The sequence below is a fragment of the Pan paniscus genome, chromosome 10 (genome assembly GCF_029289425.2).
Source record: "Pan paniscus chromosome 10, NHGRI_mPanPan1-v2.0_pri, whole genome shotgun sequence".
In the NCBI taxonomy this organism is placed as follows: Eukaryota; Metazoa; Chordata; class Mammalia; order Primates; family Hominidae; genus Pan; species Pan paniscus.
The window spans coordinates 54,377,038-54,392,215 of record NC_073259.2 but is presented as its reverse complement, the minus strand read 5'-3'; the positions used below and the strand labels follow the sequence as shown (position 1 = coordinate 54,392,215).

General features: G+C 35.0%; 1 protein-coding gene across 1 annotated transcript in view; it reads right to left on the bottom strand.

Annotated features, from left to right (window-relative positions):
• Positions 1–286: 286 nt before the first annotated feature.
• The window catches only part of SLC2A13 (solute carrier family 2 member 13), a 339,724-nt gene continuing 324,832 nt past the window's right edge, over positions 287–15,178 (bottom strand). The window contains exons 8-10 of the mRNA XM_034936026.4: positions 10,443–10,564; positions 10,166–10,318; positions 287–5,520 (exon numbers count right to left, since the gene is read on the bottom strand). Of these exons, the coding sequence (XP_034791917.1) occupies positions 5,294–5,520; positions 10,166–10,318; positions 10,443–10,564 (502 nt within the window). The 3' untranslated portion in view covers positions 287–5,293. The remainder of the gene's footprint in view (positions 5,521–10,165; positions 10,319–10,442; positions 10,565–15,178) is intronic.

The following is a 15,178-nucleotide window of genomic DNA, read 5'->3' as shown; positions in this document are numbered from 1 at the left end:
CTGGTTCTGACAATAACTAGAATTATTACTTCAAGGGTTCCTAAGCACCACATTTCACAGTTTTATAGTCAGTATTTAGAATAATTCTTTAGAACAATTTTTAGGTACTATAAAATATTTTTAAAAGATGATTTATCATATCCATAATCAAAAGAAATAAAATATCATTAAAATGAGTAGGACTGCATTAATATATAGAGGTAGATTGTCTTTCTAGATGCTTTAACTATCATCTAACCTACATCCAAGGAAGATAACTAGAAAAAATAAATAAGTGCAAGGGAAGTTAATGAGTAATGAATTATTTTAACTTTTATTTGATTATTTTCATTTACAGTTCTGGCACTGACACTTTTTTTAAAAAAAGATTTTAATTTTATGTAAAGATTGAACTTCAATAAAATAACTTAAAAAACATTTACATGTATATCACTAAATGTCCATAAAATATACAATACTTTTGATACAGCATAGGCTAGGATGACTTTGAAGGAAATGGTACATATTCATAATTTTTAAGAGATATCCCATATATCGCTTGTGGGAATAAATACTTATATTGAATTTGCCAAGACATCTGAAGTATTAAATACTATATAACATGCACTCAGAAATTAAAATATACAGTTTGAAATACATATATTTTAAAAGCATAAAACTGTGATTTGATTTAATCTAGGTATACATTAGAGCTTCTAAATAGAAATTTGAATATTTATTACAAATAAAAGATACTTTAACATCAAGTGATATATAGTCCAAAAGCTGCTAGGAGACAGTTTGGACATGTAGAATATAAATTTCTACTTTGGCTAGAGTTGTCTCTTCTTTTTTAACCTTTAAATTAGATGGAATAATGTTGTTTGCTAAAACTTTAAAACTTTACAAAATGTTGATTACTCATTAGCTGCATGATCCACTTCTTTTTCTCATTTATACTGACATGACAAAATCAAACACATGAACTTAACTGTCTAAAATAAAAATGTGAATATTACTGCTAAATGAAGGCATTTAAAATTCCATAGACCAAATTACTCAAGTACAACAGACTATATATTTTGTACATATAAAGATTTACATAAATTATATTGTTTTAGCTCACCAGCAAATTATAGGGATAAAATACTTTCATGAACTTCTGAACATCAACACTCTTATAAAACACCTCTTTGATGATTATTGGCACACAAAAATTTCCTTCTCTAAAGAGACAAGATACAAGAAAGAGTTGGTAGCAGTTAGCTATTTGGCATTTTTAAATGATTGCTATTTCTAGAAAAATAGCAGCAGTATTGCTCACCTAGAAGAGCTGAATGTACCGACAATTTATAGACTGCTACAACCTGAACTATTTCATCAAATTGGCTTTACATTATTGTACATGAGGCCAAGAAGATTGGTAAAAGTGACAGAAAACAGGATGTAAAAATTAATCCACAGAACAATTCTGAGCCTTCTTATTGGCAGCAGCTACATATGAGCTATAAATTTTAACCACAATTTAATACATTTTGCTATAAAGCACATATTATAAATTCTCTGCTCCTGGTCTGATATAATCATCTATTTCTTTTACTCATAGATACTGAAAAGGTCTTAATTTGGTAATTAAAAACTTGTCACAACAAGTGAATAAAAGTCAGTTGTTAGGTACTTAGTATAAGTTGACATTTTATAACTTGCAATATGGTAAAAAAAAATCTGATTATAACAAAACATCTCATTAATTTTGTTGTTTTTAATAATTGTGCTGATGAAATAAAACCAAAATAACATTCCAACTCTCTCCACTGTATTACAGTATTTATGAACTGTATTAGTGTCACTAAATTCTGAGACTTTCTTAGATAAACATATGGATGGTATTTTCTAAAACATTCTTCCATTTCCACCAACTTCTGGATCTGTGAGTTATTCTAATATATTTTCAATATTATTTTGTTGTTAAAAAGCAAAAGGGTAAGTTGTCAGCTTATATTTTTCCTGATCATTCTTCCCCTGTATAACAGATACTGAAATTACAGCAAAAATTTCATAAATTCCTTGCTTTTACTGATTTCCCCTTTTAGAGTGAATAACTTAATATTTAGACTCTTATGTACTAAAATCAGGTTCAGTGGTAAAATTAAATTATGAAAAAATAGTCGGTATTCTCATAGCATTTTGTATCAGGGAACTACTGTGTATGGCTGGGAACAAAATTTAAAATGGACACATTACCTTTTATTATTTATTATTTAAATATTTTACATATATTAAAAATAATCATGTTTTGGGAAATGATTGACTAAGGAGCAACAATCAAAATTATTAGGAATGTTTACATTGAAGAAAATTATTAACGGCAAACCCTTTTGACATCACATTCAGCCCTATGTGTTTATATGCAGATGAAATGATATATCCTCTTAAGTCTAGTGCAGATCAGCCATCCAGCCTCAATAGGGATTTGGACCTTCTTCATTGTATTTTCCTAAGACATAATATACCTCTATCAAATCTGCAGCATGTTTCAAAGGAAGTCTGTAATTTTGGTTGAAAGCATGATACGTAATCTGTGTCTGTTTTAATATGGTAGGTCAAATCACATCATATATAAATTGTCCTACAAAATATATATTTGATGATACTTCAAATGGAATGTTTCCAAGTTGATAGTGGTAGCCAAATATGCTGGGAACTTAAAAGATGCCTAATATAAAAAAACCTGCAAAATTTAAACATTTAATTTTTAATATACTATAAATGTTCACCAAATCTAAAAATAATACCCTAATTGTATAAGGTTCCTTTTCAAGTAATTGTTTCTAAAAAGTTAGTTATAAATAATTCTTACACTGTGCCTCTCTGTCTTATACTTCAAAGATATGGAATATTATCTTTAACACTATATAAATAACAAATAGTCCTTTAAAGTAGGGGCTCAGGGGAGTAGGGGAGGAGAACTGTGGCTAATTTTCCCTGTTATTATGTGCATTTATGGTTATAAAGTTGAAAACATTGTTTTCTTATATCAGGGAGAACAGGCCATGTTCTGCTTTAGGAAATAACAAGAGTCCAGTTTCTCCTTTAATAAAGTTACTGTGCATCAGCCCAGCTGAATTTATAAGTATATAGTTAAGGCTACGTATACAATAAAGAGAAGGATTGAGGCAATTATTTTGATTAAGTCCAAAAAATAAATTTTTAGAGAGCACTTTATTGGTCTACTTTTTCTCCTTATTATATTTTGATTGTACCACATAGTAGCTTATTTTTCACTTCAATTTACCTGTGTAAAATATTAGATAAGAAATTTCTTATGAGATAAGAAATATCAATAGAATAATAATTTTCCCTATTAAATCATATCTGCTTTTCTGAGGAAAAAATCAATACTAATATTCCCTTGGAAATCAATTGTTAAAGCACCTAATTCAAGGAAAAAACCTCTATAAAATATTAATTTTTTTTATTATACGAAATGACCAAAGGGAGAAAACGTTTTTATTTTTGGTTAATGGATTTTTAGGGCACTAAATTGACAGTTTAAGCACATATTATACCTCTGGTGACTTAGAGAATGAACTTCCTCAGCTGTATTCTCAGCTTGATAACTGTGATAGGAACAAGCCAGACATTAAAAGAATAGAGTATCTTGGAGACTGGAAGAAATATTTTGAATATGGAGATAGCCACCTTTTCTCTCCAAATACAGTACCTTATTAGATGTTTAGAGCCATTTAAAAATGCATCAAACTGATGTATTCCTAACTGGCCACAGAAGATTCATTCATATTTTTCCTGGAACTAGCAAGTAATTTTGTGATCAAGTAATTTTGTACATACTATATAGTTCTTAATAGAGAAGCAAAAATTAAGAGTTCAGTGATGAATTACCATAAAAACCAATGAATACTTTGGAAAGACATTGTAGAAATATAATTAAGCCTGCATTTCTTATAGACGTGCTATATTAGAACCAATTATCTGTTCCAATAGGCAATCTCGATTTTTACACAAGAAGGAAAAACTAAGCCAAGAATAAGAAAAACACAGAGACAAATCTATGTATCTTTTTTTTTTCTGGTAAATTCTCAGGAAAATAAGAAAAGTGTGCAAAATAAAAACGAGTTTATGCTCTTAAAGTAAAAAAAGACAAGTACAATTAAATAATAATATGTGACATTTCCCTTAGGAAGAGTTAATAAAAAGTTAAGAAAAAAGTCCCATTATTTTTATTAAACAAACACCAATAACAGCAGGATTATTTCTGCCACTGATTTCCTTCCTCTTTTTTGTTTCAAAAATTATTGTTTGAATAAAAGAAAGGGGAAAAATGGTTTGCTTGCAGCTATGTATGTAACACAAATGAAGGCACAAAATAGTAGGACTCCAAGGCCAATGAGGAAGGTGTAGTGATTTGGGCATGAACAAAAACTGACCCTGATATACAGTTAAAGATCCGGCACTATTTTGCATTTATAATTGCATACCTAAGTGACTAACCAATTTGGAACCCATAAAAACCTTTAATCTGTTACTTTCTGAACATAAAAGGTACTTCTCAAAACTTCCTAGCTCATCTGTGCAAATGTATGCCTTATCACTGATGCAAAAAAAAGAAGTATGAAAACGACCCCTGACAGATCATATTTTCATAATGTTCAAAAGATAGTGTGCAGAGTCAGTATCTGAAGAACTCCCAATATCTGAATTGGAGAGAAACAAAAATGTGGAATCCAAAGGAGATAGGGACAGCTGTGCCCTTGTAGGAGGCACTTTGGAATTTGTTGATGAAATCTTACTTGGAATTTAGTTTGTAACAGCTGATCAGAGATAAGCCACTACTCTGTAGGAAAACTGAGGGCCAATAGGCCATCTTTTGACACAGAACACCCTTGGACCATCTCCCAGAATCCTTTATAAATATATTATACATATGTAATTTGGCTAGATTAGCACTGACTCTGTTGCCACTAATAATTATAAATGGTCTTAGGAAAGAAGGATAACACTGAAGTCACTGGGTACAATATTCATTTTAGACTATTTCAGGAAGGCATTACACACATTTGCTTAAGAATTATTAGATTAAAATCTCTGTAAATATTTTTTAAAATATTGTTCCTTGTGGAAAAAAAAAGTCATCATGGTTGTATCTTCCTCCTAATCAAGTATTCTAGAATATGAAGTCAATCAAAACTAGACTGTGGAAAGAACCAGATTAGAAGCAGGGCAGTGAAGTCACCAATTGCTGTTCTTCTCCCCCCAGTTTGTTTAAATAACTAAATATATGAGCAGCTGAAAATTATTCCACATCAGAAGCATCATTGTCAGAAAGATGATAGTTACTTCCCTTTACCCGAATATATTCAATATATCTCCCTTCATCAGAATCTGAAGTGCCACATGTACATAGCCTGTTGTCAAAGAGTGATTCAATTTCCTCTAATTTTTTGCCTTTGGTCTCAGGAAGACAGCCGTAGACGAAAAGGAGTCCCACAGCAGCAAATCCAGCATAGAGGAAGAAAGCTCCTGCAACGGAATATAATAGATACATGAATATGAATATATAGAGAGAGGCTTAAGTTGGAAAGATTACTTGATTTTGACTTTTTTTTTCTGGTCAGTCATGCATAATCACAGTATGAAATGGACCAAAAAATTACTATGAACCTGGTTTACTCCAATTGTTCCAACTCTGTGAATATGATGTAATGTATCTTTCTAAACTCAAGTGTAGAAACTCAAGAATAATAGACCAGGCTCAGATGTAAGTTTGGCTTTGAAGCCTTTCCTCCCTTCCCTGACTAGAGGGAATTATTCTCTTCCATGTGCTATCACAGCATGTTGTTGAGACCCCTAAAATAACAACCAAGAAATATTATAATTATGTACACACACGTATGCTTGCCTTGTCTATTACACTAGAGGCACTTTGAGGTCAGAAGAAGTTCCTTTCTTATTCATCTTGTGTTTCCAGAACCAAGTATAATGATGACATTGCAGAACGAATGCCTCAGTGGAATACATGGCAACTCCATCCTTCCAGTTTCTCATGTCCAAAGTCTGGGAGTCATCCTTAATTTCTACCTTACTCTCATGCCTAACATCCAATCTGTTAGGAGATCCCGTTGGTTCTACCTTCAAAATATAACCCAAAGATGGCCAGTTCTCACCACTTCCACAGATAAATATGGTCTAAGGGCCATCGTGTCTCATCTGCATTACTGCAACGGTCTCCTAACTGGTCTCCTTGTTCCTTCTCTTGGACCTCGACAGTCCATTTTTTTTCCATGGCACATGTCATCATCTGACATACATTGATGTTTACTAATTTGTTTTTCGTTTCCCTCCACTAGAATGTAAACTCCATGAAGTCAGAGAATTTTGTTTTGCTGTAAGATTATGCATGTCAATGCAGAACAGCCAGAAACACATAAATATTAGCTAGTTTGGTTTTCTAAGGGTCATGATAGCAAGCCTAGATGGATGAGATATATGAATGTATGACTTGTTTATATTCTCTACACATTTCCAAGATGGACTTTTAAAATAATTGAATTCCGACCAGCCTGGCCAACATGGTGAAACCTGTCTCTACCAAACACACACACACACACACACACACACACACACACACACACACACACACACACATAATTGAATTGCCAATTTGAATATAAGAAACTATACTTGTACTTTTGATGGTGGAAAACAACAAAGTAAAATGGAGCCCCTGTCTAATTTTAGGCTTTCAGTCCAGACCATCATGTGTATGAGATGGGGGAAGTAAGATGAAAAACTAATGTGACAATTGGCTGGAGAAAGGATATCAGACTGGGAGTGGGAAGAACTGAGTTTAAGTGTTGGCCATGTGACTTCTGGATAGTCATTTAACCTCTTCTCTGGGCCTCTGTTGCCTCATTAAGCAAAATAAGGGGGTTTCTCAGCTCCTACTTAAGTGTTGGCAGTTTACAATTCTGTAAATCTTACAGCCAAAATCAGGAGCATGTATAGGAGGTATAGTTAAGAGATGGTTGAGAGAGAGACCTGATCTGTGTAATGGGGAAAATAATTCTTGCTTTGCCCAACTGTAAAGAATAGAAATAATGTATGTTATCATGCCCATTAGAATTCTGAATATCAGTTGCTCAAAAAAGCGATGGCCAGATTGTTAAATTCTACTGAATGACCAGGAAAGGAAGAGTTGCTATTAAGATACAGAATAAGATTAGTGTGACTAATTAATTGGGATGTTTTTACAAAAAGGGTGATACTGATAAGCTAGCTCTTGGAGAATGGGGGAATTTTGACAAAAAAAAAAATGAAAGGAGATGAAGTCCTGTGTTCTGAGTACAGATATGCAAGACTGTGGAGGTAGGAAGAGAAATGGAATCTTTAGCAGGGAGGGACAAAGACTGGATAGTAATTATGATGAAGATAAAGAAAAAATAAGTACAGATGGTAAAACATTTTAGATTAAACTAGGCTTCTAAACTACAAAATCTGTAACAGCAAACCCAGTTTGACTTTTAAATATAATAGTATATTTTATCTTCATCATTATCTTTCACAATTTGGGAACAGTAGCATAATTAGAAGTAACAAATCAAATCTGTCAGTGCTAAACTCACTCCTATAGTTAAAAAACATTCGTTGGGTTAGGAAGATTCCTGAAGTTGATTACAGATTCTTTCTTGTGACCTGGATTCCCAAAGCTGAATAATATCAAGGAATTGCTATTAAAATACAAGACCGTTATTATAAAATCTGAGGAATCCAAAGCACGCAAATGCCAAAACTGCCTACTCAGTGTGGGTTCCAATGGTTAGACCTGTGGCTAAGTCGTGGAGGAGTGTGGGCAGACCTGGGAGGCTGTGACCTGGTCCATGTCATGGTCAAATCAGTCACTATCTCAGTTTCTCATTTATTCCTCCCTTGGAGTGAAAATGGCAAGAAAAAATGTCTGTAATGAGTCCATCAGGACTATTGAACAGTTAGATATTCCTCAACTTTATTCTAAGGATTTAAATCTTATTAGAGCCCTACATTAAGTTCCAGATTAAAACAACTATTTAATTGAATTACACAAATTGAGGACTCAAAGGCCATGTTTGACTGAATTTCAGTACTACCTCAAGAGAGAAGCTTTGACATAATGCCCCCCAAGGGATCTCTTTAGCCACATGTGCTGTATATAAAATGGCATATCGGTGATATAGCAATGATACTTTTTTTAGTAATAAACATTATTGAATGGGGGCACAAGGCAGACCTGTGTAAGCAATATGGTTGAGGAAGGAATCAAATTTTGAGATCTTATGAAACAATAAAAAAGGAGGCAACAAAGAAGACATAACTATTTCCAGAGGAATACACGATTAGGATGTATATTTATTAAATGAGGAATATAAATGCATAGCTTACATAAACCAGTAACATGTGGATTAAAATGAGACACAAAAAGGGAGAAAAACTAGCCTGAATGAACTGTTTTTCTACTACTAGAGAGTAGTAGACCAAATGGACCAGTGCTCTGACATGAGAGAAGCTTAATGCAAAGCAACACGCTTTTAACTGTTTATTTTTGAAAGAATTCTGCTTATGCCCTATTTAAATTTCATTACGGTTGCCTCATTTTTCTCATGGTTTTCTGGCAGGATAAATTCAAGAAAGAGGAGCTTTGCTGTCAAAAGTATAATCATGTAAACTTTTATTATTTGGTCTATGCCTTTCTATGAAAAATGCTTTCTCAGGATGCGAGCATATACTTAGGTCTTCAAATATTTAAGTGTTCTCTAGAATCAGTAAATACGAGGAAATATTTATTGTGCTCGTATTTATTATGTCATGAAGATAAGTTTATGAATTTATGGAAAAATTTTAATTGCCAAATGGGATCCAGCTGAATATACTAAATATATATCCAGTTTAAAATGCCAGTGCCTTTCCTTTCCAAGAAAATAAATATTTCAAATGTCTTAAGCGGTGATTAGGAGAGAGAAGAGTTTTATGAAGATAATAAAAGCATTAGATAAATACTATTAACTAAAAGCAAATACCAATTCAGCATGTTCAGAAGAGACGGGGAATAGATTTTTATGTTTCATCATATTCACCATTCATCTGCAAAATTTATCCATGTATTTATTCATTTGACAAACACTTTTTGGTGCTTATCAGGTGAACAGGATGCCTTGGGAGGAACTGGGAATGTAACAATGAACAAGGCACAGTCCTGGCCCTCCAGGGATTTATAGTCTACTAGAGAGAGCTAGGGGCAGACAAACCTGTTCTTGCAAAGAGAAATGATAAGTGCCCAGAGCACAGAGTAAAGAGATTGTGGGGAGATCAGAGAAGCTCTTCTGGGAGAATGGTCTAAGCAGCAGGCATTCCGTCTCTACCACAAGGACTTATGAGGAGATTAGAATGAAACCTCATACTTCATCATGAATAATCCTATTGCAACCTATAAAGTCATGTGAACAATGCAGAAATCTTTTTTCTAAAAAGCAAAGTCTTTTCCTGACTCAGCCACTAAGCACTATTGTTTTTCATTTTGAATTATGGCCTCCATACATTTGCATTTGAATACTTCCGTCATGTTTACACTTTTGCAAGTGGTAAGTACTGGTCTCAGAGGACACTGAAATGCACAAGCACTGGCCTGAGCAGCACAGGTGATACAGTGGAAGGTATGGCCACAGCACAGCATACTGTTAAGCATTTGAGGAAGCTACTTTCAGCCCTACGCAGATTCTGCTCTTGGACTGGACGCTATGCCTGTCACAGGACATCTCATTGGCCCTAGACTCCCTGCCTACATCTTTTTACCATTTTCTGTTTTTTTTTTGTTTGTTTGTTTCTGTGAAACTAAAAGCTATGGTGTAAAGACTTCCACCTGGGGAGATAGCTGGGAGATGTCTGAGTTGGGAGAGGGGTTGGGTGACAGCCCTAAGCACTGTGGAACAAGAAGCAGTGCTGTTTAGGATAGGAGAATCCCTCTCTTCTTTCCCAGACACATTTCCGATGCCTTTGGAGGACAAGAAAGCCACATGGAGATACTTATAACAGCAAAATATAACCACATAGTCTCAATCACAAATGATATTATAGTGTATCTAAAAATAGTGATAAAAATAAAAACAAAACTATGTTAGAAAAAATATTATCTTACCATAGTATGTAAGATACTCTGCTGTGTGTAAAAATGTTAGTGAAACCAGGACATTGAAAATCCAGTTTATTCCAGATGAACATGCATTTCCTGTACTTCTTGCCCAAAGGGGATATATTTCAGAATTCACAGTCCAAGGCATTGGTCCCATTCCTGAGAAATAAAACATTAAAAACTTTAGTAAAATAGCATGTAAGAAATTTGAAAAATTATAGTTTATCTACTCCAAAAAGAGGCAATTCAATTAATGCAACAGTATAATAAAGTCTTTGTTTACCAGGTGCAAAGAAGACAAGATATAAAATAAGGCCCAGAAGTGCAGTCCAGGAGTATGGAGTAGGGCAGAAATTGTAAGCCCAAAATATATCTTCTCTTTTGAACTTGGTTTCATTTTCACACCTGAAAAATAATGCAATATAAGTATTAACTTAATGTTTTTGACTACAGTTGCAGAAATTCAATATGATCATATTTATGTATTTGGAAATTCCTTAATGTCTTAAGAAAGAGTCCAAAATGTTTTTCTTAAAAAATAAGAACTAAATATACAGTATTAGATATGCGAGCTTGTATAGGAATTTTACAGCCAAGTATAATTCAAGAGCAAAACAAAGACACCGTGTTTTATAACCATTTCACATAAATTAGACATGATTTCTAATTAGTCCCTGGAAGCTGCAGTAACACTTCAGTACCACTGAGAGTCAGTATGTGGCAGTGAAAAGACCATGGCATTTGCAATCATGACAAGATTCAAATTTCAGAGCCAGATACTTCTCATCTGATAAAATGGGGATAATACTTTGTAGACTATTTTAAGGATTAGAAGAGTAACCTGTAAAGGGTGATGGGGTGGATGAGGGAAACAAATGATTCTATCTGATTCCAAATAGCCCTCTCCCTTTCTGCTCCGTGTCCTTGCTTCTCTACCAGTCACTCCCTGATGACCTTGCCTTCTTAATCCATAGTAAAGCAAAGGGTCCTACAGTTTAGATCCATTCTGAAGTTGAACTTCCAGTTCTTTACCTTAATTGCCCCTGAAGATATTACCAGACTCAAAAACATTCCTATCCCCTATTGTCAATTTATTGTTCTGTCTCCTTCAACCTCTATCTTTGAACCTTGTCATCCAAGCCCTATTGTTACCATATTTATGAACTCATCATAACATTCCACCTGTCTTGATGATTTGGGTGCCTGCTCAGTCTACCTCCTCTCATCCCCTGCCACATTCATTTATTTTTAATTCATTGGCCTCATTTAAAAAAATTATTTTATTTAAGTTCCAGGATACATGCACAGGATGTGCAGGTTTGTTACATAGGTAAATGCGTGCCGTAGTGGTTTGCTGCGCCTATCAACCCGTCACCTAGGTATTAAGCCCCATGTGCATTAGCTATTTATCCTGATGCTCTCCCTCCTCCCAGCCCCCACAGGCCCTAGTGTGCATTGTTTCCTTCTCTGTGTCCATGTGTTCTCATTGTTCAGCTCCCGATTATATGTGAAAACACGTGGTGTGTGGTTTTCTGTGCTCCGTATAATGCATTGGCCTCATAGTTCCTTATTTAATCTCCAACACTACAGAGACAGCACTTTATAGTTTCCTTGATTTGGAACTGTTTTACTTCAGACTTTGAGCCTTCCTTTTCTGATCACAACCACCACTTTGTTTATCTCCTCATTTCCGATCATCTGTGCTACACCCAGATCTGCCTTTGGATTATCCTCTCAGTATTCGTTTACCTCACTACTCAGCTTAGACCACGCCAATACAGGCATAACTTGGAGATATTGCGAGGTCAGTTCCAGACCACTGCAATAAAGTGGGTCACACGGATTTTTTGGTTTCCCACTACATATAAAAGTTATGTTCCCATGAAAGTGCAGTCTATTAAGTGTTCAATAACATTGTCTAAAAATGTACAAACCTTAATTTTAAAATATTTTGATAAAAAATGCTAACGATCATCTGCACCTTTCACAAGTCATCATCTTTTTGGTGGAGGGTCTTGCCTCAATGTTGAGGGCTGCTGACTGATTAGGGTAGTAGTTGCTGAAGGCTGGGGTGGCTGTGGCAATTTCTCAAAATAAGACAACTGGGAAGTTTGCCAAATTGACTGACTTTTCCCTTCACTAAATATTTCTCTGTAGCATGCAATGATGTTTGATAGCATTTTACCCAGATAACTTCTTTCAAAATTGGAGTCAATCCTCTCAAACTCTGCTACTGCTTTGTCAACTAAGTTCGTGTGATACTCTAAATCCTTTGATATCATTTCAACAATGTTCACAGCACTTTCACCAGGAGTAGATTCCATCTCAGAAACTACTTTCTTTGTTCCTCCTTAAGAAACAACTCCTTATCCGTTCAAGTTTTATCATGAGATTGCAGCAATTCAGTCACATCTTCAGGCTTCGCTTCTACAATAGTTCTCTTGCTGTTTTCCACTATATCTGAAGTTACTTTCTCCCCTAAAGTCTTCAGCCCTTTAAAGTCATCCATAAAGGTTGGAACAACTTCTTGCAAACTTCCAAACTGTTCATTTGGTATTTTGACCTCCTCCCATGAATCACGAATGTTTTTAATAGCATCCAGAATAGTGAATCCTTTCCAGAAGATTTTCACTTTACTTGGCCCAGATCCATCTGAGAAATCACTATCTATGGCAGCTATGGCCTTATGAAATGCATTTCTTAAATAATAAGACTTGAAAGTTGAAGTGACTCCTTGATCCATGGGCTGCAGAATGGATGCTGTGTTAGCAGATATGAAAACAACATTCATCTTGTACATCTCCATCAGAGCCCTTGAGTGACCAGTGTCATTGTCAATCAGCAGTAATATTTTGAAAGGAATCTTTTTTTTTTTTTTTCTGAGCAGTAGGTCTCCATAGTGGCTTAAAATATTCTCCAAACTATGCTGTAAATATAAGTGCTGTCGTCCAGGTTTTGTTGTTTCATTTTAGAGCACAGGCTGAATAGATTTAGCCCTTCTTAAGGGCTCTAGGATTTTTGGAGCGGCAAATGAGCATTGGCTTCAACTTAAAAGTCACCAGCTGCATTATCTCCTAACAAGAGACCCAGCCTGTCCTTTGAAGCTAGACATTGACTTCTCCTCTCTAGCTATGAGAGTCCTGGATGGTATCTTCTTCCAACAGAAGGCAGTTTCATCTACATTGAAAAATCTGTTGTTTAGTATAGCCACCTGATATGGTTTTGCTGTGTCTTCACCCAAATCTCATTTTGAATTGTAGTTCCCATAGTCTCCACGTTGTGGGAGAAACCCAGTGGGAGGTAATTGAATCACGGGGGTGGTTACCCTCATGCTGTTCTCATGATTGTGAGTGAGTTCTCATGAGATCTGAAGGTTTTATAATGGGCTTTTCCCCTTTTTACTTGGCACTTCTCCTTCCTGTCGCCATGTGAAGAGGACATGTTTGCTTCCCCTTCCTCCATGATTGTAAGTTTTCTGAGGCTTCCCCAGCCCTGCAGAACTGTGAGTCAATTAAATCTCTTTCCTTTATAAACTACCCAGTCTCAGGCAGTTATTTATAGCAGTGTGAGACCAGACTAATACATCACCTTTATTAGTTATCTTAGGTAGATGTTCTGGATAACTTGACGCAGCTTCTCCATCAGCACTTGCTGCTTCACCTTGCAACAAGGTGTGAAGTGAAAACAGCTTCTTTCCTTAAACCTCATGAACCAACCTCTGCTAGCCTCAAACTTTTCTTCTGCAGCTTCCTCACCTCTCTCAGCCTTCATAGAATTAAATGGAATTAGAGACTTATTCTGGATTAGGCTTGTGCTTAAGGGAATGTTGTGGCTGGTTTGATCGTCTATCCAGACCACTCAAACTTTCTTCATATCGGCAATAAGGCTGTTTCACTTTCTTATCATTTGTGTGTTCACTGGAGTGGCACTTTTAATATCCTTTAAGAATTTTCTTTTGTAGTCACAATTTGGCTATTCAGTGCAAGAGGCCTAGCTTTCAGCCTATCTCAGCTTTCAATATGCCTTCCTCATTAAGCTCAATTATTTCTAGCTTTTGATTTAAAGTGAGAGTCATGCTACTATTCCTATCACTTGAACATTTAGAGGCCATTGTAGAGTTATTAACTGTAGTGTCTTAGGGAATAGAGAGGCTCCAGGAGAGGGAGACAAAGAAGGAAACAGGTGGTTGGTGGAGTGGTCAGAACACACACAACATTTATAATTAAGTTTGACGTCTTATACGGGTGCAGTTTGTGATGCCCGACAACAATTACAATAGTAACATTAAAGATCACTGATCATCATAACAGATATGATAATGAAAAAGTCTGAAATAATGTGAGAATTACCAAAATGTGACATAAAGACACTAAATGAGCACATACTATTGGAAATATGGTGACAATAGACTGGCTTGATGCAGGGCTGCCAGAAACCTTCAGTTTGTAAAACAAAATGCAATGTCTGTGAAGTGCAATGATGGCAAACACAATAAAATGAAGTATATACTGTCTTCACTAGCCTCTAGAATCCATTCTTCCTCTATTTTTGTCTGCCATTTTTCACCATTTGAGTTCCCAACCCGGTGTGGCTTATTAACTTCTTTCAACAACCACTTCTCAGAAACTGAGCAGTGTTATGAAACCATGCTGTTGGGCTGTATTAAAAGTTCATGCCATTTTATCTCAGTTGGTTCCCTAATGATGCTTATTTTATGCTTTATTGTCTTCTCTACTGAATTATCTGCTTATCTAAGAGTAGACATTCCATAAACTTTTGTCAACTATTGCCTCAATTAATTAAAATATTTCTTACTATCTTGTAATCCTGAAATCTTTCCTTCTGTTTCCTATGTGACGAACTTACCTCCTTTTTTTGGAAGATTTATCAATTTCAGTTGAGAAAAATAAAATAAAACCAGGAATTTGGAGATGCTTTGTAGGACTTGATACATTTGAATCTGAAGAACAGATCTTTTAACAATTGGAATTCTTTTAAAAGAATTGAGGATCATTACTT